A 26,634-nucleotide genomic window follows, 5' to 3' on the forward strand; every position below is an offset into this window, starting at 1 on the left:
ACATGTAGGTATTCAGCGAATGATGCTTATTCAATCAATGACATTGATATAGAAAATACATCCTTGTCTAATGTAAAAAATAACAAGTGATTTGTGGTACAGAACTTCAGAATAACGCGAAACAATAACTTCATATTGTTAATTTATTCGCTAAAAGCTTTTAGCGAATAAATTAACAATATGAAGTTATTGTTTCGCGTTAATGTAAAAAATCTACCAGGGGTCGGCTATGGAATTCATTTTGATTTAATATGTTTATTGTATCATAATATCCAAATACGTACAATTGGCGTGTTGGCTACTGTATAACTAGGTTCATGGGGGTAAAATCGGTAACAATAGAAACTTACATTCTGCTCAGTATCAATGTAGCAATAGTCAGACGCCAAATACATTGTCCGGTCTGAACTAAATCGAAAGTAAGCTGATGTGCCCTTGCAAGTCATCGTCGAAATTGTTGGTAAATCGATGAAAGATATTGATTTTAGGGTTTAAAAAATCAGCACGTACTTCAGCTTTGTGGCATAATGTGGCCTGAGCTGTAGCTAGGTATCGTGGTGATTAATATAGCACTGAAATGTACGGTTGGAATTAGCAATATGACGGTACGTGTCGTTATGCGTTCACATTTGCGTTCACACAGAGCCTTTCAAAAAGGTTGGCGTTCACACGGACCTGAACCTTTCATGGGTTCGTACCATTCCTGTTGGAGAGCTATAATGTCCTGAGCGGTGAACTGCTTATAAATCTGCCGAAGGTATCTTTTAATCTCGCAAAATGAATTAGCGGTTCACAGTTATTTCCCTTTGGAAAGCTACGCACGCAAGGTACAACTGAACTCGATAAAATACACAGTCTTCATACTTTTAATCGTTATATATTGGTGTTTACATGTAAACAGGAACGTATGACAGTCAAATCGGTTTTTTGCTTGCAGATTCCACATGCATTATTATCATAGGTAATACGTTATACCCTATGATTATTTGAAAATTATATCAATTCTTTCCTGACTGCAACCGGTTTTTGTACTTCATCAATGAAAGGAATATCGAGCACGTGGATATTCAACATTTGTATTTGCATTACACTGATAACAGGTAACTGCATTATATACATGTTCAAATGCGTATATGATGGGCAGACATTGGGTGATTACTTCATGATTGTATTCGATTGCGATTACGATTACTTCAGAATGACGCGATTACGATTACGATTACGATTACAGCAAAATCAGGAAGTAGTCGATTCCGATTACGATTACATTGGAAAAGTAATCACGATTACTTACGATTACATTTATTTTGCATCTTAGAAGCTATGTTGGAAGACAATATATGGATTGCGCTGAAGAGGCCTAATGAGATAACAAACTCCCTTTAAAAGAGATGCGTCATTTGGTTGTTACGTCATAATGTACCAATTGCCGATTTTTATAGAGTTCAATTTATCGCGCCCAATGATTTGCATTCTTGCCAGGGCCATAATTGCCGCACCCCAAATTTCTCAAAAGGGTGGGGAGTGAGCTCGAATTGGACTCAAAAAGTATTTCAATTGAATAGTATATTCATATTAAAATGAACCCGAATATTTTCGGCTGACACTCGTCAGGGGTAATCGTCAGCAACTAGTAGAGAATTCGAAAGAACAGCGTATATCAACAATCGTAACACAAAATATGACGTCACCAGCACGAAATGTCGAATACGAGAGCGTTCAATGTACTATTTTTAGATGATACACGAACTCTTTTTGTTGACACAGCCTTGGCTGGTGTATTTTGATAAAAGTCGACTCCAAGGCGCACAAATGAAAGTGTGAGCGACCCTTTCCGAGTATGCGAAATCTGTCGTCTCGATAATTTTTCGCACAGGCGGGATTATCCAACAAGTGTTTGCCAATTGCAGAATTTATGGCCTTTGATTGGTCCGCATCAATCTTGAGCGGGTGAGTTAAGGGTGAGCTTTTCATCGAGCGTGTTCTAATGAATCTAGGGACATGCTGATTTATGCGTTCCTGCAAGCGCTTTGACGTTCTTCCCACGTAGCCACAATCACAGTGGCACTTAAATTCGTAAACTACATTGCTTTGCTGAAGTGCGGGTAGCACGTCTTTACGTGTTGCGGGGAGCAGTTGCGTTGTCGTGAAAATCACGTTGGTCTTCACTGTGTCGTAACACTTATTGACCGCTGAAATCAATTGCTTTTCAAAGCGGGTGGAAATAGGCCCTATCCAAGGTAGATGGATGTAAACATCTTTGGTTGTTCGTTCGGTAGGCTCTGTTGACTTTTCTGCATTGAAATGCGTTACATTCCTCTCTATGCCACGGTTGATGACATGTTCAGGGTAACCGTTATCAAGTAAGATTTTCCGGATATTGTCAAGTTCTGAGTTCAGTTTATTACCCGAACATATCATCAACGCTCTATGCACGAGGGTGCCTATGAGGTTGATTTTTCTGCGGCTAGGACTAAATGAGTTCCAACGAAGGTATTGGCCAGTGAATGTCGGTTTCCGGAAGATTGATGTTTCAAATTTATTGGTATCATGTTTTTCGACTAAAACGTATTGTATATTGAAGTTCTGTACCTCAAAGAAGCTGTTCAAAAAGTATTTCGTAAAGCAACATAAGTTATAGAGTATTTTCGAGAGATCTAAATAACTTGAAAATCCTCTCTAGATCAGTGATTCCCAACCGCGGCTCCGAGCTAGCCTATTTGCGGCTCCCATTGACGCTGGAAAATCCAACAAAAATATTTTAAATCAATTTGGAACAAACAAAAAAAATTGATATTAAAAAATTACACTTGCTTGGCGTGGAATCTGGAGTTTATAATTAAGGGTGGAGACCAATTCCTTTGCTGTCGAGTAGCGATTCTCTACTCAACAACGATTTCGTTACTAACTCACGTCAAAAAGTATGCTCACACTCAAATGCGTTTGGATCGTCACTCAAATTTAAGTCTGCTCATCATCAGACTTAAGTAGGTGCAGGTGGTGTTCCAACACGTTTTACAACGCTATCTGACCATCAAACCAATGGATCATTTGACTTGATTGTTAAGTTGAACGGCCGCATTGACGGAATGAATGCTTTTTTCCCCATGCTGAAAATATTTTCATGTCATATTGCAGTTAATGTGGCCACTGACCATGGTAATTTACAACTTGAGTTGCTAGACATGCAGTCAGATATAAAGACATGACAATTTGTTTGTGCGTCTCACGAAAGTTTTTTTCTAGTCTGCTACGCTTGAGCCATTACAATATCGTTTGATTATATAACAAATTATATACCTCACGAATTAACAACATACACTAAAGTAGTTATAACAAGATACCAGAGGTTATATTTATGAATTACGTGCCCCCATGCAGCTCTATATGTAGGTAATTGTGTGGCGAGATAGCGCTGTGGTATAATCCACGGCTGCAACGCCATTGGGTTGCGGGTTCGTGTTATGTTCGTGCATTTTACGTTGGTATCGTTTGTCTCTCATTTGTCTAGGATTAGTAATTACCGCCAATCATTATTTCCTCGTGTGTCGTGCTTTGTATTTATACCCTGTGTTCTGTTGTCTACGAGTCTTTCGTTTAACTGCACTCTGGATCGTGTCGCCTGTATTAAAGTTATTCTGCTGACAATATACTGATTCCATATTGCAACCTCGTCGTATTGGGTTATTGTTCAAACAAGATCAAGAACATAACAGTTCGAGTCCGACGGAGGTCAACTTCAGAATTCCTTTCTAAGTGTTGGAGGTTTATCTAGGCTTCTCGTCGCCGCCTCATCCGCGTAAGCGGTGTCTTACAATAAGCCTAGAAGTGGGCCGTGCTACAAGTCGGCAGATACGGAATTAAAAATGCAGAAAATCGGCCTGGTGTAATTGACCGTTGTAGTCGACAAGCACCAAGATTACCTCAAACAAACAAACTCTACAGGTAAATCTGACCATCGGGGGCTGAGAGAGGATTAAAAATCAAAAGTAATATAATGCAATTTTCGACTAAATTCAGTCTTCAACTTGCGATTACCACCCTATAGGGGACGACTTGCTGTTTTGGTCCTGATTCCAGCTACAACCCATGCTAACACGATATATAAGCCCATGGCCATGACGGCAGGTCCCAATGTTCAGTAAAGAATTGTGAAATACCGATTGGCGCCGTTTGAAGTAGAGTCACATGAGAATAAGACGAAGCGAACATAAAATTATGCCTTCAACTTAATACAGATATTGTACTGCAAGCGGCCGTTACCAGAAACGGCAAACACGGCTCGGTTTTGATATATATATATATATATCACCAGCTGTTGATTTTTACTGCTTCGTTGTGGAAATCGTAATGTTTTATTTGTAGAGTACAAAATTTCAAATCTTTGTCCGGTGTACGTACGTACTAGATAGGCCTACTGCTCGCCAAGCAGCTACGGTCAAATTGCGTTTAACTAAGCATAAGCATAACCAAACATCAACCATAAGTTACTATTTTAAACTAGGCAGAGCGGGGATAAATTATACCGCTGCGAGGTAGTGGCGTGTGGAACGTGTTGATAACCTGATATACAGCACGGCGGGTGTTCTTACAATGGCACTAATGTACGACGTACGTACATCGAATATCTATTTAGTGCGGATACTTCTTACGCCAGGGGTCGGCAACCTTTTGCTAGTCGCGGGCCAAATTTCGGGTGTACTACCTTTTGGCGGGCCGGATTTTTTCTTAGTACTATATATTACGCTCACTTCGGTATATTATCCTACATTGCTGCAATCTCAATCATACCAATCCGAAGAAACATGCATTTACACTTCAACGACACAGAATAATTGTGACAATTGACGCAGCTTGCTTTGTGAAAGGTTTTCAACTTCTGGTAACAAGTCAGATGAAACAAGAATCAGGCCCTATTCAAAATGGACGTCCGAAATACGTGATCTTAGCTTGCTCTTCGTGAATTTCATTGTTCAAAACTATTGTTCACATGCGTACGTGCTTCCAAAAATCGATGCAATTTCTTTTGCATTGCTGGTCAAGCTGGGATAAAGACCAATTTCAAGAACGTACTCTTTGTCAAAGTCATGCAGCGATATGCTCTTTGTACGAAATTTGTCATTCAATTCAACTGCATCGCATTTCAGAAAGGCCCATTTGAAATTTTCAGGCAATGGTATTGGCGTCCACATTAAACAGAGTACTGAATAGTCAGAATTCATTTTGTAGGGAAGTAATGTCGGAAAAGAGGGTGAATATTCAGTAGTTAAATCTCGTATCACAGTTACAAATGTACCGTTGGTACTAGGTTTTCTCTCCTCCAGTATAGGAAAGTGAGCATAATTTTCTTTGTACTGTTGACATTTCCAGAGTCACAGATTTGTTTTGAATGCGCCTCAACATCTCATGTATGTAGTTGTTTTCCCCCTTAAGTTGCAAGTTCAATTTGTTCAGACGTGGCGTTAAATGTACCAGGAAAGCAAGATGAGAAACCCATTTACGATTACAAGATTATGAGTCTGCGATATTTGTATTTTCGAGGAAAGTTGCTATTTCATTTCTCAGTTCATACGCTCGTGTAAGCATAGCTGCTCGACTCAATGAGCGAACATGACAGATATAGGCCTACATGACATCGCCATATTGATTATCTGCTTCTAGTAATATCTGGCATAACTGATTCAGTTGGTGAGACAAAAATCATATTAACAGTTTTCACCATTGTGGCCAAAACACTATTCAGGTTTTTTGTCTTGGCACACAATGCCTTCTGGAAAATCAAACTATAGACAGGCTAACTAACAAACGGATGTTAGTTATCTATAATTGAATAATTTGAAATTCCGTCATTGTGTCTGAGATGTTCCAAGCGCTTTTGAAGCAAATGAAGAACACCTTGATTGTCACACTCCGTTAGAGTGATTTACCCTTTAAAAAAAGCATGGAACACATTCGGTTGCGAGATACACCCGATTGATAAGCACTAATCCAGTCTAGTCTCCATCTCCATCTCCTACTTCAACCACCTTCGTTTTATGGCGTAACAATAGACTAATACGATGTAGGCTACTATTAAATCGTAGCAATGCCACATTTTGTTCATGCAGCGCTGCACTGGAGATTGAAACTCATTATGAAGCGGCGGGCCGTATTCTTGTGATAACTAATTATTATGTCGCGGGCCGGACGATTTCGCTTGGCGGGCCGGATCCGGCCCGCGGGCCGTAGGTTGCCGACCCTTGTCTTACGCAATGACGCGCGAAGCTAATAGGCTGTTTCTGGCGTAATAATGAGCTGTGGCGTTTGAAAATCAGACGTTTGTGCTGTCACGAGCCTGGTATAATATCTCTTCCTTGTTCACGAATGTTCAGTTTATGTCATAGTCCTTGCAAAAACAAAAAGTAATCGTTCTTTCACAAAGAAATCGATTAGATATGGGAAGTAGTCGATTACGATTACGATTACTTCGGAATTTTTTCGAATGTAATCGATTGCGATTACGATTACTTGAAAATGCTGTAATCGTCGTAATAGTCAGCCTTATGCCTTATCGTCAGCCTTATGCCGGTGCGCACCACGGAGCTTTATTACTACCCCTGATCCAGTGGTTTCCTATCTTTTATGGTCGCGACTCCATCTCCGATTTGAAAATGTTCCGTGCCCCAGATCAAAATTTGACGAGCTGATTACTAAATGAAATCAGCACCTTTGCCCAAACTTACTCACGGGCTATTTTGGAAGCTGATTACGTTCAACACAACATATTAGTAAACCACAGAATGAAGGCAAACGACCACCACGTTTGGAACCACTATATTTGAATAAAGCATTTTTAAACGGCCTTAACGAGGAATATATCGTTCTCCTATAATTGCGATTACAATTAGGCTTATTCCAGTAAATGAAGCTTGGTTTTATTTATATTTTATTGCAGTTTTTGCGGGGGTGGTAGTCTCCATATTAAAATCAATAAATGTGATAGTAAATCGCGCGCAGCGTGAAGTAAAATATCATGCATCAGCATAAATAGTCCCAAAAAATAATGTTTTTATGTTGATTCACGAAAAAATTATGAGCCCACGTCAAGTCGTCAAAATTCCGGACATTTGGCATATTTTAGAAATTTCTCCCGGACGCTAGAGTTCAAGGGGCTCCGCTAGAGTTCAAGACAAACACTCGGCTCATACATATGATTTGGATTTACACGCCCGTCTTGGCCATTATTGGCTGCATACTATGAGGCGCGATCAGTATTCGAAATGCGACTGCTGTTGTATTGGCACGTCGTGAGCAGTGCCGTACGCAGGGAAGTTTAGGGTTCGAAATGGAAACTCCGCCCTTTAAATTCTATCTCCAAAATTCACCAGGGCACTTTAATTAAGCAATTGGTATCAAGCTTTTGCATTTCGACCACCGAGCAATACGATGGCACGTTCAAATGTGAAGCCTCGCATTTCTGAACTGGTATCTGGAAATGAATAGCAGAAGTCACACTGGTTTGAAATAAATATTAAAAATAAAGTTTTCGTTTTGTGTAAAAATTATGTTCTAATGGCTTTGTCTTTCTAGCACTCTATGGAAGTACATATCATTTTCCGCCGAAGTAATCTATAGTAGTGTATTAGAGATCTGGGTAGATGGTTATTGTTGTGTTTTATGACACAGCCAACAGGTGGGGTTTGGCGAAGGTTGGTAGATTAGCGTTAGTGTTCCGCAGGTTAGTAAAGGTTAAGAATCACTGGTGTGGAATGATAAATTGTTACGCTAGAACCGCTAGGGACGACCATGATGAATTAGGGATACTGCGAAACCATAAAAGGTTTTTTCATAAGGTTCTCTGTGACCGTCACCCAGATATGACGTTACAATTTAAATTGTAACATGGATCACTATATTGCCACCATGTCTGCGACACTGCATTGAATCTAAGTACGCTTGGTGTGATCATAAGGACCTTATGACGATGTCAATAGAGCGCAATTTACATAAAATGCGTTAATATATCTTGTGTTTTAATATTTTAAGCAGAAAGAACCCTTATTCGCAACCTAGTATTGTTGGGCTGCAAAGGAATCTCTTAAGTCAAGGAACAATTTCGCACTATGGAACCCAAATATTATAGTTTCCACCCAAATATTATAGTTTCCTGCGAGCATGCAGTCACTCATATGACTGCATGCTCGCGTGGATAATGTCATCCTGACTAGATTCTGTGTCAAGCACATAGCTGGACGGAAGTGTGGCAATCTTATTTACAACCGTATACTCATATGATGCGTGAAGCGAAATTCTCGAGAATTTTGGTGTTACGATATGCTTGATTGAGCCCGACGATGGATTCCTGTTACTGTTTTTGGTGGTTGCCCGACATATGAGCATGCAGCACAATGAAGAACAACAGTTCAGCATGGGACACTTCGGCATGCGTCACTTCGGCATGCGTCAAGTCAGCATGTGACTTTATAACCGGAAAACCATAAAACCACCCCTAACCCATAATTTAGCCCAAATGCTCATGTGTCGCATGCTCAATTGTTGCCTGACGAAGTGTTGCATGCTATAATGTTGCATGCTGCGTATATGTCCACGGACCGTATGTTTATAGTAGGCTTCCATTTGGATATCTGATGCTATTATTCTGTATTTGTCATTCAGCATGTATAGACATATGTCTCATTGCACCATGTTCTTTTTCATTGATACCTAGGGACCAATGTTTTATTAAATGAATCATTAATTGATCAGTCGACTTTACATCGTCTTTCTGTGTCCTTCATATGTTATCAAAATCTTTCTGGGTTTTGATATGACAATTCTCAATGACAATGACAAATTTTCTACTTGCTATCTTTGCCGAACAATCAGTATATATTTTCAAATACATTTTAAAACCTAGACGTCTATGTTTTGTTGCAAAGACATGGGTAGTAACACGGTAATTGTTAATAATGTCAACGTATCCAACGCCAATACAGATAGCGAGATAACATGATTTTTTTTTATACTGTTCTCCGTAACCGCCGGCCTTTGGCAGCTCTCTCTCAGCTGGTAGGGTTGTCTCCAGCACGGGCTCTTTTCTACATTCATTTTTTTTTGTTATTGTATATTTATATAACAGTCAGTCTATATTAGATAATTTGGACTTGCCGGCTATTGTTGTTTCTCTTAGTTTCCTAATTTCCAACCTAAGTTTTTATATTTATATATATAATTTTTTGCGTAAGCGGGCACAAAAACGTTGAGTATCTCAAGGAGAGTTCAACGCACGTTTAAGTTCATTTACTTTTTTGTTAGCTCTAGTCTACTTTTCAGAGTTCTACATGCTTGATTTTAGATCTCATTTACTACTTCTTTATTCAGTTTCATCTGATTTTCTTGAGATAATTTTTCCTATGTTGTATCAATTTCGGTTTATATATTGCAAGTATTATTCTAGCTTGGTCTCTCTTGGATTCGGTGTCTTCGTTCTTAATGATATTTTCTTCTTTTAGTTCAATTGGATCCCCGTCGCTGATGCGATTTAGCTTTTCGAATATCTTTTTCGCTGTTGAGCAATCGTATGCAATGTGTTTCACTGTTTACAGGTGGTTCCCGCATTGTCTATACACTCGGTGATGTTTATGCCGCCTGTTCTTGAGTTTATTATTAATTTTTCTTTCCTCTTTGCTCCGAAGCGGTACCTTTATTTGCGATTCGATAGCTAGTTACTTTTTCTTTATTACTTATTTAATCTTTTAGGTTTTTGGGATGGTATATTTGCATCCAATTTGCCTCTATTGCGGCTTTGCACTACTTCGCCTAGAAGAATTTTTTCGGCGCTAGGTATATTTCTTTGTGCGTTGCTTCTTTCCATTCTTGGATTTCCCATTTCAGGTCTTCATAAATTCCGATCATGCTCCTCCAATCTTGTGTTAGTTCAGTTTTGTGTGGCATATTATTTGTGAAAAGATTTTTGTTTGATTTCCTGATAGTGGGTCCTAAAAGGTATAGTTGTTTTATTCACACAACATTTGCGCTTATCGCCTATAAGGTCATTTGCACCCAGTACATTAATTTCAGTAATGTCAGATGTCTTCTACGGTTGCGGATCCCAGATGAACCTCCGACACATAGAAAAATGACAGAGCCGAGACTCGAACCAGCAGCTATTGGTGTCGTGACTGCAGCGTTTAACCAACTGCGCCACTCGCTTCCCCTAATATGATTTGTTATGGTTGTCCTGCCGCGAGTTTAGTACGTCGTCGTCTTCCGTGTAGTAACGCAACCTCGAAAACGTCCAACTCAGGGATTGATGCTGCGCGAATTGACTTGCTTGCGTCCATTTTTTAAGTTATTTATTTCCAATTCACTGGACGCCAGTTGGAATTGATATGTCTGCAGGAGTCACTAGCCTTTTCGAAACCAAGGGCTACTTCTTGGGTACTGATTAATGCGACTTAGGGTACCAGCTAATCCTGCCGTTGATCCGTGCTCAGTTAGATTTCTTCACTTAGACATTCAAAGCACTGGAAAGGGTTTCCGACCAATGTTCCCTTTAAGCTGCGCACGTGCGCAAATGCGCAGTGCTGATACGGTCTCTGCGCACAGAAAATCTAAGTTGCGCACAAAAAATCCGAAGTGAGGACCTTTTTTTTTAGTCGTTACGCACTGTTGTCGAAGGGTCTGCGCAGTGAGTTGGTGAATGTGCGCAGACTCGTCAAAAATTAGAGGGAACATTGTTTCCGACCCTTACCAAGAAGAGAAAACTCTCACTTCCCGAGACTCACACCATCGTTTCCGGGCTCAGTTGCGTTGCCGCACTACGCGCCGAAGCGCCAATCTCTGCGTCGAGCTCGATTCGATTCCAGACTTGGACAACTAGGAAATTTTCAGTTTTTCGAATTCGATTAGAATTAGAAATATAGCTAAACAGCTTTTGCCAAATTAGATCAGAAGTAGAATTATAGCTAAACAGTTGTTTTCAAACTAAATTAGAATTAGAGTTACTCTATTCGCGAAAATCTGGAAATCTAATCGAATTCATTTCATATCAAATCACAGTTTATTCTCATAAGCATGATCATGACAAATTTCTATACAGGAAGCTTGGCTCGTTATGCACTTTACATTCCTCCTGGAGCATTTTCAGTAAAATCAAAAATTCAATAATAATTAAAATTAAAGCAAAGCAGCATTTCACAAATCAGATTAATGTTAAATTACCAGCATTTCCGTCTAATTTATTCTCATTATACAACTAGAATTATGTAGTTGTTCAAGTCTGCTAGATTCCCGCTACGCCTCCGCGTGGGCGAAGGGAAGCAACGCCCCGATCGAAAACTGCGTTTGTATGTTCCTTATGGTCGACTGACCCACGTTCAACTGCTGTTCATATGAAACCTTTCTCCACTCCAACTTTCAAATGTCTCATTTGAATATTTACAACTGCGACGTCGGGCGACTCGTTTTCCTACCGGTAGGGCAACGCGTTGATGACCACTGGTCTACAGTATTGTGTACGCAGAACAGACGATCTCAATATATTTCATCGAAAATTCACACAATTAAAGCTACAATATTAGGCTGTTCTATTATGTGCTTGCAATATAATTGTTTTCTTTGTTGAGCCTTTCTGTTCTGGTACCAATTCGTTTTATGGTTTTAGATTGAACCACGGTCCACCGTTCCAAATCGTTTTCACTCCGATATTTTACCGTTCAAAACATTACCGAATTTCCAATAGCTAGAGGCTATAAAGTGCGCGGCAGGGGTAGTCCAAGGACTGCTGGATATCCACATTTTTTAAATGTTGACTGGAGCCGGATCCATGATTTTGCTGAGTAGGAAAGCTCAGGATTGGAGTTAGATTCGTACTATGTATGATACGGCCGAGTAATAGATAGTAGTGTGCGGAGTTCAGTCGGAACCGTGGGCGATATTTTTTATTTTGGGCCGGAGCTGGATTGGGGCCGGATTAAAAATTTTCTGAAACGGCCAGAGGCGGATTGCATTCAGCTTATATATTGAAAGAACAGGATCGGAGTCGGACTAGAAAATTTGTACCTACCTAATACGTTTATCTGATATATGTACTTTGATCTTGATGTGCTCATCAGAATTTATAATCTCCTATAATCTAATATTCTCGTTCAGATTGCAAGGCGGATTGTCCTGCTGGCTGGCTATACCATAACTCGCGATGTTACTACTACTCGACTGGAAATAGCTCGGACTTATCGTGGCCTGATGCGCAAGTTCATTGTAACGGCATTGGATCTAATCTTGCATCAATTGTTGATGCGGATGAAAATGTAAGATATTGATTTCTAAATATTTTATCGAATTGGTGTGAACATATCCACGATTTAAACAATTCTATGCGGTAACGTTTAAACTGCGATCATATTCAAGTTGCTCTCACTTTCATCACTTTAGTAGCAGAATAGACTGTAAAATCTTGGTTGTATGGTGATTCTTTTCGGTTCTCCTATGAGCAGTTCATATTTGATATTTTTAGGTAAATATGGGAATTATTCCGATGTAGTACTGAGAGGGAGAGAGAGATATTATATTCTTTTTCGCCTGCACCAACGAGATGCTTTGACGACGGAGTTGCGATACGGCCGTGAGGTCATCTAGCCTGCGCCCCCGTTTTTTTCTCATCCATGCTATCCGTGATTGCTGAGCGCCTAGCAGGATCGCTGCGGATACCAATTTTCAAGTCACGACCTACCGATCGAGAAGCCGGACGCATAACCATCACACTATCTCGGTACTGGAAACAAAATGAAAGTGGTATCTGTTTATATCCATACCTAAGGCATGGCGGCAGTTCTCTCAATCCGTCTACTACATCGAATATCTACTGACTGCGTGTTGATAACTCATTACGCAATGACGATTATAACTAGAGCCCGACCGATATTGGATTTCTGAGCCGATACCGATAAGACCGATATCCAGTACCTCCACCGATAACCCCCATATATTCAGCCGATATCCAAAAGATATGGAATCTAGCTCAAGGCCCATATTTAACACCTCAGAGCATTTCTTTCAACAACTTTACAACCATTGATATGCTTGAACATGAAATAAATGATCAAGGAACTATAAAAATGTATCAAAAGCACCTATCCAGCAGTTGCAGGTTACAGTTCACGAAGCACAATTTCTCGGCCCTTTCTCCAAGGAGTGAACTTCTGTGGTCTTCCATGGATGATGTATATAGTACTAAACACAGTGAGCAGTCTATCACTTGGTAGCATAGTTAGTGGCACAGCAGGAAATCTTTCTTCATTTCGGTTCCACCGCTCCCTTGCAGGGGATCTTTCCTTCAATGGTTTAACCAAATATTGATATTGATATTCTTCTGACAATGCACCTGGAGCCTTCAGCACATCATTAACAAATAGCTGATGAGAATGTGCAAAACAACTCAAATTGTCCACGTCTGCAACTGCTCCACCCATCCCCCATGGGCCTTTGACCAGCATTTCAACAATCAATTGATCAATATTTTACACTCATTTGTCAGAATTGGCCAATGTCATCATGGAATCAAAAATTTTCGTATCAATTACTGGCTTTATTCCACGTTTGCTTGATTTTCTTGCCCTCTATGTTCGCATATTTCCTATCATGGTGGCTCCGCAGCCGCAGGCCTCAGTCAGACGACTTCATACATTACTGGTACAATTAGCTCTGTTGGTACCGAACCGGGAAATGTTTCGACGCGACGCTTTTCTCTATCATTACGAGGGTCAGTCCAGCATGATTGAAGTTCTCATTTCTCTTACTGATCGAAATCTTCTGCAGACAACTGTCCATCCAGCTATAGATAACTAACCTAGCTATAGATAACTAACCGTAGGTTAGTTATCTATAATCCAGCTTCTCTCTGTCTTTGCTGATCGATTACTGCAGGGGGATTCCCACGAAGTCAGTGGGGCATAACGGTGGTTAGTTATCTATAATATTCAGATAGACAAGCCTACTGCCCTGTATGCAGTATGCACTATATGCAGCTTGGCCATTAATTTTTATAATTGACCGTCCTCACGTCTTTCACCGACTTCTCTTGACTCCCTGCCACCATGTTGTGACGTCACGAAAATGGCCGATATTTTTTTACCTTCAATGGCCGATACCGATATTTCTCTCCAAGCGTGATATCGACTCGATATTATCGGCGAGCCGATAATCGGTCGGGCTCTAATTATAACCAACACTAGTGGTGTAATAATTACCGGAGTTTACAAATCCGACGAACTTATCAGTAACTTGATACAAGCATACAATAACTTACCATGCCTTGTTTGCAAATCTTCAGTTTATATCATAGCCCTCATCAAAGTAAAAAAGTAATCGTTCGTTTACAAATAAATCGATTAGATATGTAAAATATTCAATGACAAATACTTTCAATGTTTTTCGAATCCGCTTACTTGAAAATCACGATTACTTCATGACAGTGCTTTTTAACCTTTTTGAGAACCATCATCACAGTTTTGTAAAACAAATGTCATCTGCACAAACCAACCGAAAAAAGGTCCAAAGCTATCAACAAGAGTAGGCACATAAGAGCTTGCTAAGCTATGATACGCTGCTCCAACTCGTGTTGTAATTTTTCTTAATTTCTCATTATTTGTGTCGAGAGTGAATGAGAAGAGCAAACAATGTCAAGAACACGTCAAGCTCAATCTAATTCGTAAGTCCATAACAGTTCAATAACCTTTAAGCAAGGCATGGTATGGTAAGTAGGGTTGCATTTAAAACAAAAATCAATTTAAAACAAACATGTTTAAAACAAGGCCCTAATTCAAAACATATTTTTTATTGTTTTTTAGTGTTTTTCAGGGCATTGACGGCACGAATTCTCAATTGTGACGCCATAGTGGATTGACATTGACAATTTAAAATATACGGTAAAAATAGCTCCTTTGACGAAATATATGTACTATTGCTGCTGAACCGGCTATTTTGAGGGTTCCAACCATCCCATATCGATATACGTCGGCTATATCAGGTGGTAACTAGGGATGGTGTGAACGTGAGGTTCACGTTCGCGTTCTGTGTGTGAACCTCAGATATTTGGAGGTTCACGTTCACAAACGAACCTTGGTAGGTTCTGCACACTGAACCTTTTTCATATATTACAATTTTAACTTCATTATAGTATCTTTGGTTGAAATTTATTGCATTTCAACTGCGTGTCCGGTATATGCATGGCGCTGTCAGCATAAAAATCAACACTAAACGAGCATGCACCTTTACAATCTCAAACATTATACTTGCTTTGTTACAATTGTTTGCTCGAAATATCCAGCTTTCCGTTTGCGAATATTTAGTGACTCATCTCTGCTGTGAGCTTGACTCGCAATCACACAACATCAAGACCGAAACACTACATGTAGGTAGTCAGCGAATGACTCTTATCCAACCAATCAATGAAATTGATATCGTTGTCCGATGTAAAAAATCTAGCAGTCGTACGGGGTCAATCTCGATTTCACATGTTTATTGTATCATAAAAACCAACTCCTTGGATTGGGGTGTTGGCTACTGCTCTATAGCTTGTTAAAGGGGTAATATCGGTAGCAAGTAGGGAAACCCGTTTTACACTCTGCTCAATATCAACTTAGCAATACTCGGGACGCCGAATACATTGTCCGGTCGGACCTTGACCGTTAAGGCGTAAGCTTATATTCCCTTGCAAGTTCTCATCGAAATAGTGGAAAAGCGACGCAAGATATTGATTTTCTGGGATGATTATATCAATTGATTGCCCCAGTTGATACATCTGTAGACGTTTAAAACATCAATAGGTACTTCAGCATTGAGGCATTATGTGGTCCGAATCGTCGCTAGGTATTGCAAGGTTATCACTTCACTGAAAAGCAGGTTTGAAATTAGCAATATGACGTCACGTGACGTCACGAGGTTCACGTTCGCGTTCACACAGAACCTTTCAAAAAGGTTCGCGTTCACACGAACCCGAACCTTTCAGAGGTTCACACCATCCCTAGTGGTAACTGTCCGTAGGCTCATACAACATGTTTTTTAAAGCATTTACACAATTATGTCATAATTTTACAACTTGAAAAAACACAATTTTTTTAAAGGCCGTTTTCAAAACACTGTTTAAAACAAGTTTCAAACAAAGTGTTTTAAACCACCGTTTGTTTCAAATGCAACCCTAATGGCATTGAATGGAATGGGAAATTTTCGTTCCGTTTTTGCAGTGGCTCGAGTGCAGTTTTGATCAATATTATAAGTATATAAGTGACAGTTTGAGTGGCCTAACCGCCATCGATAATCATGGATCGGTCAAGGACTACGTTGTGAACGATATACTAGAATATATTGCAGAACTTCAAAATAACAATAAATCAATCACGTTCATCTGGATACCTGGGCATTCTGGTATTCGTGACAACGAAATCGCCGATCAATTAGCCAAAGACGTTGCGTCAAGAATGGATGAAGAGACAATCACTTATTACCTCCGCGAGATGCACTGCCGTCTTAAGACATTATTGTAGATGTGAATGGGATCAGATATATCAAAGCACTGAGACCGGAAGAGCTTATAATAATCTGCGACCATCAATTACCGACGATATAGCTCAAATTGGAACACGGCGAAGAGACGTAACTCTACTGAGATTAAGAAGTGGCCATTGCAGACTGAATCAGCATCTGCATAAGATCCGTTGTTCTGAGACTCCACTATGTCAGCAATGTAATGCAGAAGAATCTGTAGAGCACTTTTTGTCACATTGTGTTAGATTAGGGTTACCATATTTTTGTGAAGCAAATTCCAGACACTCTTTAGCGCCCACTAGCGGATTTAAAAATGAGGTATTACACATTGAGTGTCAATATGACGTCACACGAGCAAAGCATTGCCAAACGACTGTATACAGGAATGGAGTGGGACACATAGGTCATGAATTGGGCCCTCTGAAATGTGAGCTCTGGTGATTGCTACTTGCTATGGTGTGCAATAGATTTGTCCGCTGGGCGGATGAAATCGTCTGGCGGGCCGTGTTTGGCCCGTCTGGATTGTGTTTGACAGCCCTGCTATCTACTGTTAGGTCGGTGCGGCTATCTGATTGTGTGTTTTTATTTTAATCAGGTCCGAAACAACATTTTTTCCGCCCCCTTCCGCCCAAAAAAAGAGCACTGATCTCTAACCCAGCATAGGGTAACCGATGTAACTTTTTGGACAATTACTACATGCATTTGACTGTGAAATTTTATGAATGAATTCTTCAATAATATTGATTCTCCCATTAGGCTACCATAAAATGCACAAGCAGGTTGCACATCCGGTGATTTCCAACCTTTAATAGCCGCGACCTCATTTCAAACTTTAAAATGTTCCGTGTCCCAGCTAAAAACTTGATAAGCTGATTGCTAAAAAATTTTAACTTGCCCAAACTTACTCCCGGCCTAGGACGGTGAATACGTCCAACATCATCGCGATCCCCAGATAAAGGTAAACGACCCCAAGATTTGGAACCACTATCTGTGACTAAAGCATCTAATCGGCGTTGACCAACTCTAGTACTATACCGTTTGCTTATAATTGCGATTACCATTGGACTTATTTCAGTAAATGATGGTAATTTATATTTATTTTGATTGCATTTTTTGGCGAAAGTGGTGCCTGGTGCCCACACTAATATCAATATACGTGTCATTACCTCGCGCGCAGCGCGAAGAAGAATTTTGAATATCATAAATCTGCTTGAAAAAAATATTGTTTATGTTGATTTACGAAAAACTTTTCAGTCTACTTCAACCCTTCACAATTCCGGACATTTAGGCATATTTTAGAAATTCCTCCCGGACGCAGATTTTTCAGCGAAATTCCGGACATGTCCGGGAAATTCCGGACGTATGGCAACCCTATGTTAGATATCAACATCAAAGGAGACAACTACATCATGCTGCGCGAGTGAGCCGAATAAATTGGGAGTTGAAAGACGTTTTAACAGATCCAACGATATTGGATAATGTTGTACAGTTCGTGATATCTACGGGACGACTTATATAGTAGCCTATAGCTAATACATCTTGTGTTGTGTTACCAAATGTCGTGTTTGTATATTGTCGGCTATAGCTCCTTATATTGAATGTGCATGTTGGTATACCAATAGAACTGAGCGATGATGTATATATTTGGATAATGCAAATTTATTGTAAAAACAAGTATAGAAGTGGCGCACAAAACCTGTGCCGTGATAAGCGCCACTATCACGATTTTTACTTATAATAATAATAATACTCAGCATTTGAATCTGCTGCCAGAGCTGTCCGCTTATACACTATGTTAGCGTGACTTGTTGCATGAATTAAAACATATGGGGCGAGAAATCGTCAGCTTTAAATGATTCAACTTTCAATTTATAAAAAAGATTGCATACCTCAGAAGGTCGTTGACTGACAGGTCTATATTGATATTTAAAATTGTGACTCAGACTTACCCAAGCAACCCCGGTGACATCTATTTGAAGACAAAAACGTTATGCAACTGGCATATGATGGAAAACTAAATTAATATTGGTAAAATTATTCTAATCTGAATGTCATAAAAACGAATGATATTGGACCGCTGTTTCGTAACAGCTTACACTTCGCTTATCTTAATTTCCACTCCGAAAACCACCACAAGGAGTTTTAAAATCGTAGTCTATGTGAATATAGCAGTTACAGGAAAATTAATATCTTTTTTTTTAATTGAAAGTCATTTCCTGCGCTTCGATTATTATTATTATAACGCTATATTTATTTTACATAAGCATCACTGTAATTCGAAAGTATGCAGCTTGTCTCATTCGTAACATTCCTCCAACTCGCATTGTTACTTCATTGAATCTGGTTATCTCTGATAAAAGAATGAACACCTTGATGGTGACTAACAACGCTAATGAGAACCCGTACATTGGAAGGGGAATCGGGCATTTGACGCAAAATGCATAATGATTGTAGCGATGTAAAATTGTATTCTAAGATTAGAGAAAGCCTTTCTTATGTCATTTGTTAGATGATATCTCCATATTACTGCTAACAGTGCCATGCCACAGTGGCTTTGTATGTGAAGAGCTTCTGCTCTGACTGCCAAATAACTCGGAAATAGGCTATTTCACGTTCCGTCTTCGGTGATTACGCAGCCTACATCGCTGACATACGACAGAAAGAAATTGGGTATAGAATTGGTGTACCAGGGCTGTTTCAATGCGTTGGGTAATTTGATCCACAATAATCAGAAAATAAACGCCGAAAATTTTCACACATCAAAAATAGACTATTATATGAGAGGTTTGGCAACTGCGAAAGTATGAAAAAAGTATCAAATATGTTATGGAAGAATGTTTCTATCATGCTATAACATGGAAAATTGTACGTATGGTATGGAACAATTGCGTTGGTTGTGGGAAACAGTCATGACAACGATAAAGATGAAAGCAACAACTGCTGATATTTGAGACGGAATAGGCCAGTGACTTACTTTACCGGAGTGTAATACGGGTTCACATACTGAATAATTTGAGCTTCTCCGCTTTGGTGCTTTAAACGAAGTGCGCCCGGAACACTTTTTTGTCAGCAAGTGCAGGTGCTTGTTTGGGAAAGATGACCTTTTTAGTCATCAGACCGATTTTCACTAGGCGAATTTCGGCTCAAATATCGGTCGATGGGTGCTCAATGTTATTGTCCAAGGCGTATCAGTTTTGCTTATGACTAATTGCTAGGGATGGTGTGAACGTGAGGTTCACGTTCGCGTTCTGTGTGTGAACCTCGGAAATTTAGAGGTTCGCGTTCACAACAGAACCTTGGTAGGTTCTGCACTGTGAACCTTTTTCATATATCACAATTTTCACTTCATTATAACATCTTTGGTTCATATTAATTGCATATCAACTGCGGGCCACTCTATGCATGGCGCTGGCAGCATTAAAAATCAACACTATAAACGAGCATGCACCTTGACAATCTCAAAAGTTTTACTTGCTTTGTAACAAATGTCTGCTCGAAATATTCAGCTTTCCGTTTGTGAATATTTAGTGTCTCTCTGCTGTGAGTTTGACCTGCAATAACACAACATCACGAGCGAAATACGTAGTCAGCGAATAATGCTTATTCAACCAATCAATAAGATTGATATCGTTTTCTGATGCAAAAAAGCTAGCAGGAGTACGGGGCAATCTGGACCTCATATCTTTACTACATCACGAAAACCCAATACTTGTGATAGAGGTGTTGGCTACTGCTGTAAAACTTGTTAATGGGGTAATATCGGCAGCAAGTACAGAAACCAGTTTTACACTCTGCTCAATATCAATGTAGCGATACTCAGACGCCGAATACATTGTCCGGTCTAGCCTAGACCGTTAAGGCGTAAGCTTATATTCCCTGGTAAGTCCTCGTCGAAATTGTTGGCAAAGCGACGGAAGATATTGATTTTATAGGAGTATTATATCCTTTGATTGCCTCAGTTGATACATTTAAGTGACGTTTAAAACGCCAACATGTACTTCTGCATTGTGACATGATGTAGCCCGAGTCGTCGCTATAGGTATCGTGTACATTAATATAGGCTATCACTTCATTGACGGATAAGGTACGAATTAGCAATATGACGTCACGTGACGTAATGAGGTTCACGTTCGTGTTCACACAGAACCTTTCAAAAACGTTCGCGTTCACACGAACCTGAACCTTTCAGAGGTTCACACCATCCCTACTAATTGCGCAATCCAGGGTGAGGCTAGACCCGTCTTTGCCTGATATATCTGCTATATATATAAATAATAATAATCTTACAACAGAAATGTAAAGCAATCACCGAAAAATGATTTCAGGCATACTTGTCGTCGCTGTTGGCCGACCAGGAACGGACGTGGATCGGTTTGTACAATGCCTCGTCAGAGAACTTGGATTACAAATGGATCGATGGTGCTCCTTTCACGTACAGGTTAGTCTGGAGCATGCAAATGAGTAAGCGCGCAAAGGCACGAATTTACTATACGCCTCACCTTATTCAAGATCACTTGTCGAAGCAAGAGTATACTCACAACAGTGGAGTTCACTCAGTAACCCGATAAAATCCTTTAGTTGAAGTATTTACTGAACTACTTGTGTACGACGCACTTTTGTGTTCGCATCAATACCATATAATCCCTAGCCCGACAGCGATTACAAAGAGTTTTGTTTGTTTACTGAACATACAAACTACGTTGGCGCTTATCGTCTTTCCAAGTTGATCTATTTCATAGGCGGCACGATACACGTTATGTCATTCAGAAATCTTTGGAAATATCAGGACAGACACAGTCAAGGGATAAAATACAAGGGAATTTGTCTGTTTACCCTCCAAAGTCACCCTAATTCGTAATTGTTCAATATCAAGCACTCGGTGTGCAGGCGTTCAGAACTTGCGCTAAATAGACCTCACTGGGTAATTACTCTGTTTATGATTGATAGATTGGTTGATCGGTAGGTTGGTTGTTTAGAAAACTGATAGTTTCATAGGAACTTCTACATACGGCGTTGGTAACGATTTCCGATTGAATGCGCCTCGTACTACCGGGGAAGACGTACGGCCACACATCCATATATCTTTACTTAGTGCGCAAATAGATCCACATCGATTAATTACAAACAACAACTGGACGACAGTCTTATAGATCACGTTATGTAATATATTCTTTAATATGTCAGTTTTGACGCTCGATTTCATGTTAGTAGCAACGGAAAATACGGCGAAAGCGATGTCTTTAAATTATACTACAGTCTAACACGGCTGTCTCGAACTCACAGCCTGCGCACCGCATACTGCCCGCTTCGTCATACTGAATTTTCAAGTATTCAAAAATATTTAACTGCCACATATCTTTTATTACATTTGAGGACTTAAAATTCACTCCAAAATTACTCCGAAAACATTAAACTACTCATCAAACTTCGATATCGCAACGCTTTCAAAAGCTACCATGCGTTGGAAAATCTGCTATTGCGTCACATTATCTGTTCATGATGAAAAAACGTGACCCGGCCCGTTGATGATTGGTGACTGAAAATTGTGATTTCGACTCATGCACGGTCGTTCATAGAACTACTTGAACTCGGACTTACTGGGTGATAAAATGAAAATGACTCGAGTGGAGTCGGATGAAACCTTAAAATCATAGAAGAACTTGTGACTTGGAACACCGTGGTTGGTAAAGCCATGGACGCCACAAACTACCAAACTGTTGTGAAAAATAGTAATATATCAAAAAGGTCGGAGCGGGCTTTGCGTAGCGGGCTTTGCGTAGCGGAGCGGATTTCGCTTCAGCAGGTCGGTATTATGGCAACCATTGACATTATGTTGTCTCCTTGATGTATAACACTGGTTAACACAATTTTTGTTGACTTTTATCAGACAATTGACCTTGACTAACTCTTGGACGCTGAATTCAAAAATGACTTCCGTTTTTCTCTATCACGTCAAGTTTTTGGGTTAGGCACCTACCACTTTTTTTCACAACTCACATAATAGCCCTACTTATAATATTTTGTGTTTATTGTCTAAAACCTTTCAAAAACCACAATCAGTCGAAAGTAAATCAATAGACTTCAAATGAACGTTTGCACTGCTTTATTTGTTTGATTTAAACTGATATTGCTCCTACAGGACAAATAAAGTGCGAGTTTCAGGGCCTAAATCTACGCTAATAACCCATAATTCTCCAAGTTTTCTAGTTTGATATACTCGAGCAATAGTCGGCTAACATATGTAAGTTCCAGTCTACTCTGGTATCTTACCTCCATCATCTTCAGATGTTGGGGGATATTTTCTGATCGTCCATCTATTACTATGTCAAGGTTTTCAGGGAGATTATTTACATATTTTAGCTGTTTTAAAAGTCTGCTGTCCGACATTAACATATGGCACTGGCACATGAGTATCAGATGTGTATCGGATGGTGTGAACGTGTGTGTGAACCTCAAAAATTTAGAGGTTCACGTTCACAAACGAACCTTGATTGGTTCTGCACTGTGAACCCTTTTTATATATTACAATTTTCACTTCATTATAACATCTTTAGTTGAGATTTATTGCATTTCAATTGCGCGTCACTATCTGCATGGCGCTGGCATGCATATAAATATCAACACTAAACGAGCATGCACCTTGACAATGTCAAAAGTGTTACTTGTTTTCTTATAAAACTGTGCTCGAAATATCCAGCTTTCCGTTCGTGAATATTTAGTGACTCTCTGCTGTGAGCTTGATCCGCAATCACACAACATCAGGAGCGAAATACGCTACATGTAGGTAGTCGTTGATATCGTTGTGTATTGTAAAAAATCTATCAACCGTACGCGGCCGATCCAAATCAAACCAAATCCGAAACCAAATCCGTGCGATAAGGATGTTTTCTACTGCTGTATAACTTGTTAATGGGGTAACATCGGCAGCAAGTATAGAAACCCGTCTTACACTCTGCCCAATATCAATGCAGCAACGACGAGACGTTGAATACATTGTGCGGTCTGGCCTAGACCGTTAAGGCGTAAGCTTACATTCCCTTGCAAGTTCTCGTCTAAATTGTTGGCAAAGAGACGGAAGATATTGATTTTATGGGATTATGATACCATTTGATTGTCCCAGTTGATAGATTTGGCGACGTTTAAAAAGTCAGTATGTACTTCAGCATTGTGCCATTATGTGGCCCGAGTCGTCGCTAGGTATCGTTTACGACTGTACTTGTACGTACATTATTACATCGCTGCACTGAAGTGTAGGGTTGGAATTAGCAATATGACGTCACCCTCACACGAACCTGAACCTTTCGGAGGTTCACACCATCCCTACTATCCGGGTTGCATGTGCATCCTTATTGTCTGACCAGTAAGACAACACAATATTTCAAAGCTGACACATATGATCCAACCGTGCTCGGGATATTGCATCAATGCCATGTTTTTGTATTATTCCCAATGTTTCTGTATTATTCACGAATATTAAATAAGTGCGCAATTGTCAGTGCACCTAAGACGTTGCCATTTTGGAGAATGCCACACCTTAGGATCGTTTTTGAGCTACCTATAGGCATTTGCCATTCACTTGAGTTGTAAATCGGGATTCCTAACTCCTCCAGTAATCATCGGTAACAGTATCATGCCAATGCCAATATCACGGCACTACGCAAAACTACCGAAAGTAGGCCTACGAAAGAAAGGATATTTCTCCTGATCGAAAGTGAGATACCTTCTCTACCTTGCCAGGTAATCTTTTCTCACTTCGTAAGAATGTTAAAAGTTCAGAAGATTTCTATTCCAAGTCCCAAAGCTTAGGTCAGTTCTATAACGCGCGCTGATGGACTACTCTATGTTCAGAATCATCTTCGATTTCAAAATCTTCATCTTTAGACGTGCTATTCCTAAGATCTTCATCTTGATCAAAATTATTGAATGTACAGGAGTTTCAAGTTACACTGGATACGCTGAATGGGGCATTAGACCTATAGCTGATACTAATTGCAGGGGTTATTTTTCTTGCTATATCCTACATTTTGCATCAAATATGTGTCTGAAATATCCTCAGATGATTGCATCCTCCAACAAAAAATGGCTGAAAGCATCGGCCTAGATCGATACCAGTACCTTTTCTCGTAATATTTCAATTGAGCCCTTGGCTGTATAACTTATTATATGGTAAAAGTGAAGATTTTTACGTAGTATGGAAAAGCAATATGGCCTAATTCGTGAAAATTTGCATATTTTGGGCATATGTCATAGATTAGGGGCGGGCAACATACGGCCCGCAGAGAGTTTCTACCGGGAAAATGAAATACTAATCTGAAAGTACAATTGAATAGTATATTCAAATTGAAATGAACCCGAATATTTTCGGCTGACACTCGTCATCAACCAATAGATAATTGGAAAGAACATTGTATATCAACAATCTTAGGAAACATGCGTCACGCTCGGTGAAAAGCTCGCCCATGACCTATCCGCTCAAGCTTGTTGCTGAGCGATCAAAGGCCAGAAACTATGCTACTGACAAACATTTGTTGGATAATCCCACTGGTGCAAAAAATTATCGAGATTTCGCGTCATCGGAAGGGGCCACTCGCACTTTGATCTGTGTGCCATGGAGACGACCTTTATCAAAATATATCAGCCCAAGCTTTGTCTGCAGATGGAGTTCGTGTATCATTTTGAAATGGTACATTGAACGCTCTCTAATTTGAGATTTCATTCCAAGCTGGTGGCGACATATTTTGTGATGCGATTGTTGAGATACAATGATCTTTTCACTTCTCTAATATAGTTGCTAACGATTACCCCTGACGAGTGTCAGCCAGAAATATTCGGATACATTTCATTATGATTATACCATTCAATTGTATGTTGAAGTTCTGTACCTCCAAGAAGCTCTTTAATTTGAAAGTATTTACAAATTTTATGCGTCACAGAATGAATCCCAGTTTGCCAACCTGGTAAAGATAGACATGAAACTACTTGCTCTGCTCGGGTGTAGCCTACATATATTTGTGACCGTAAACATTAACGAGACAAGGCTACGTTCCAATATAAGTGATGTTAACGTGCACTTTTTATTAAGGGTTTCTACATACTACATGCAGCCTGCGTCCAAACAACTTGTGGACAACTCTGACCGGCCACAGATGTCCAATTGACTTCAACAGCTACTGTTAAATTCATTAAATAGGCAACTGTTTTGGTGTCTATGCCTATTAAATACGATTTATTCCTTATATAGCTGGATAAATACGCGATTAATGTATATATTCTGTAATCCGGCCCGCCAAGTGCTTCATTTTCCCATATCTGGCCCACCAACCGGCGAAGTTGCCCGCCCCTGTCTTGGACTGTGGAGCAAAAATTTGACGTGATGGAAGAAAAACAGTGGTATTTTTGGAATCAGCACGTCAAAATTAGCCTAAATCAAGTGCAAAATTAAAGTCAACAAATTTCTCGTTCAAAATTGTTGCCCAGTGTAATTGGTTACATCTTGGGCCTCTCTATCCATGTTGTTATCGCCAATTAAAGGCGACAAGTAGCAGAACGGTACGCTCTACAGCTTTAAATGGGTTGTTGGGCGATTCGACATTTCTTTATACTTATGTTGTTATTTATCTGTTACAATATTCGAAGGTAGATCTAACGCTAATTTAATTTGAATTTGGTAATGACATGAACAATAACCTATATTTATCATGAGTATGCCAGAAACCTGGATTGGGCTACACTGCTCAAACGTTGTAGTATCAGATCAATATTTGTTAAATCCAAAAATATTCTACCTATTATTGTGGCACGTCCAATGTCTGATAGCGGCGAAATTGTAAAGCGACAGCTTTTATGATGTCGTGATGTATTTTCCCCTTGCGTTTTGTCTGTATCGTATTCTTTTGAAGTTATGGCAAGTGCAACAGCAATTTTATTCAATTATTTAAAAATGTCATATTTTTCGTGACACTTGTGAATATTACGATAGTAGCCTCTACAGCATATTTTCGGAATGTGTGCGGAATACCAGTCTACAAGGTCCCGTAAGTCTACAAGGCCTACTTCAAAATACATCGAATACCCCATTTATTATTAATATTATTGCTACTGCCCGCGGCG

At 39.7% G+C, this 26,634-nt stretch overlaps 1 protein-coding gene across 1 annotated transcript in view; it reads left to right on the top strand.

The window, feature by feature from the left end:
* Positions 1-221: 221 nt before the first annotated feature.
* The window catches only part of LOC145457587 (uncharacterized), a 210,691-nt gene continuing 184,278 nt past the window's right edge, over positions 222-26,634 (top strand). Inside the window, 3 exon segments of the mRNA XM_080335810.1 lie at positions 222-1,100; positions 12,133-12,290; positions 20,850-20,962. Coding sequence (XP_080191936.1) covers positions 1,040-1,100; positions 12,133-12,290; positions 20,850-20,962 — 332 coding nt within the window. The 5' untranslated portion in view covers positions 222-1,039.

This window comes from Botryllus schlosseri, chromosome 15, assembly GCF_051294905.1.
Source record: "Botryllus schlosseri isolate E-star chromosome 15, Bs_hap1, whole genome shotgun sequence".
Lineage (NCBI taxonomy): Eukaryota > Metazoa > Chordata > Ascidiacea > Stolidobranchia > Styelidae > Botryllus > Botryllus schlosseri.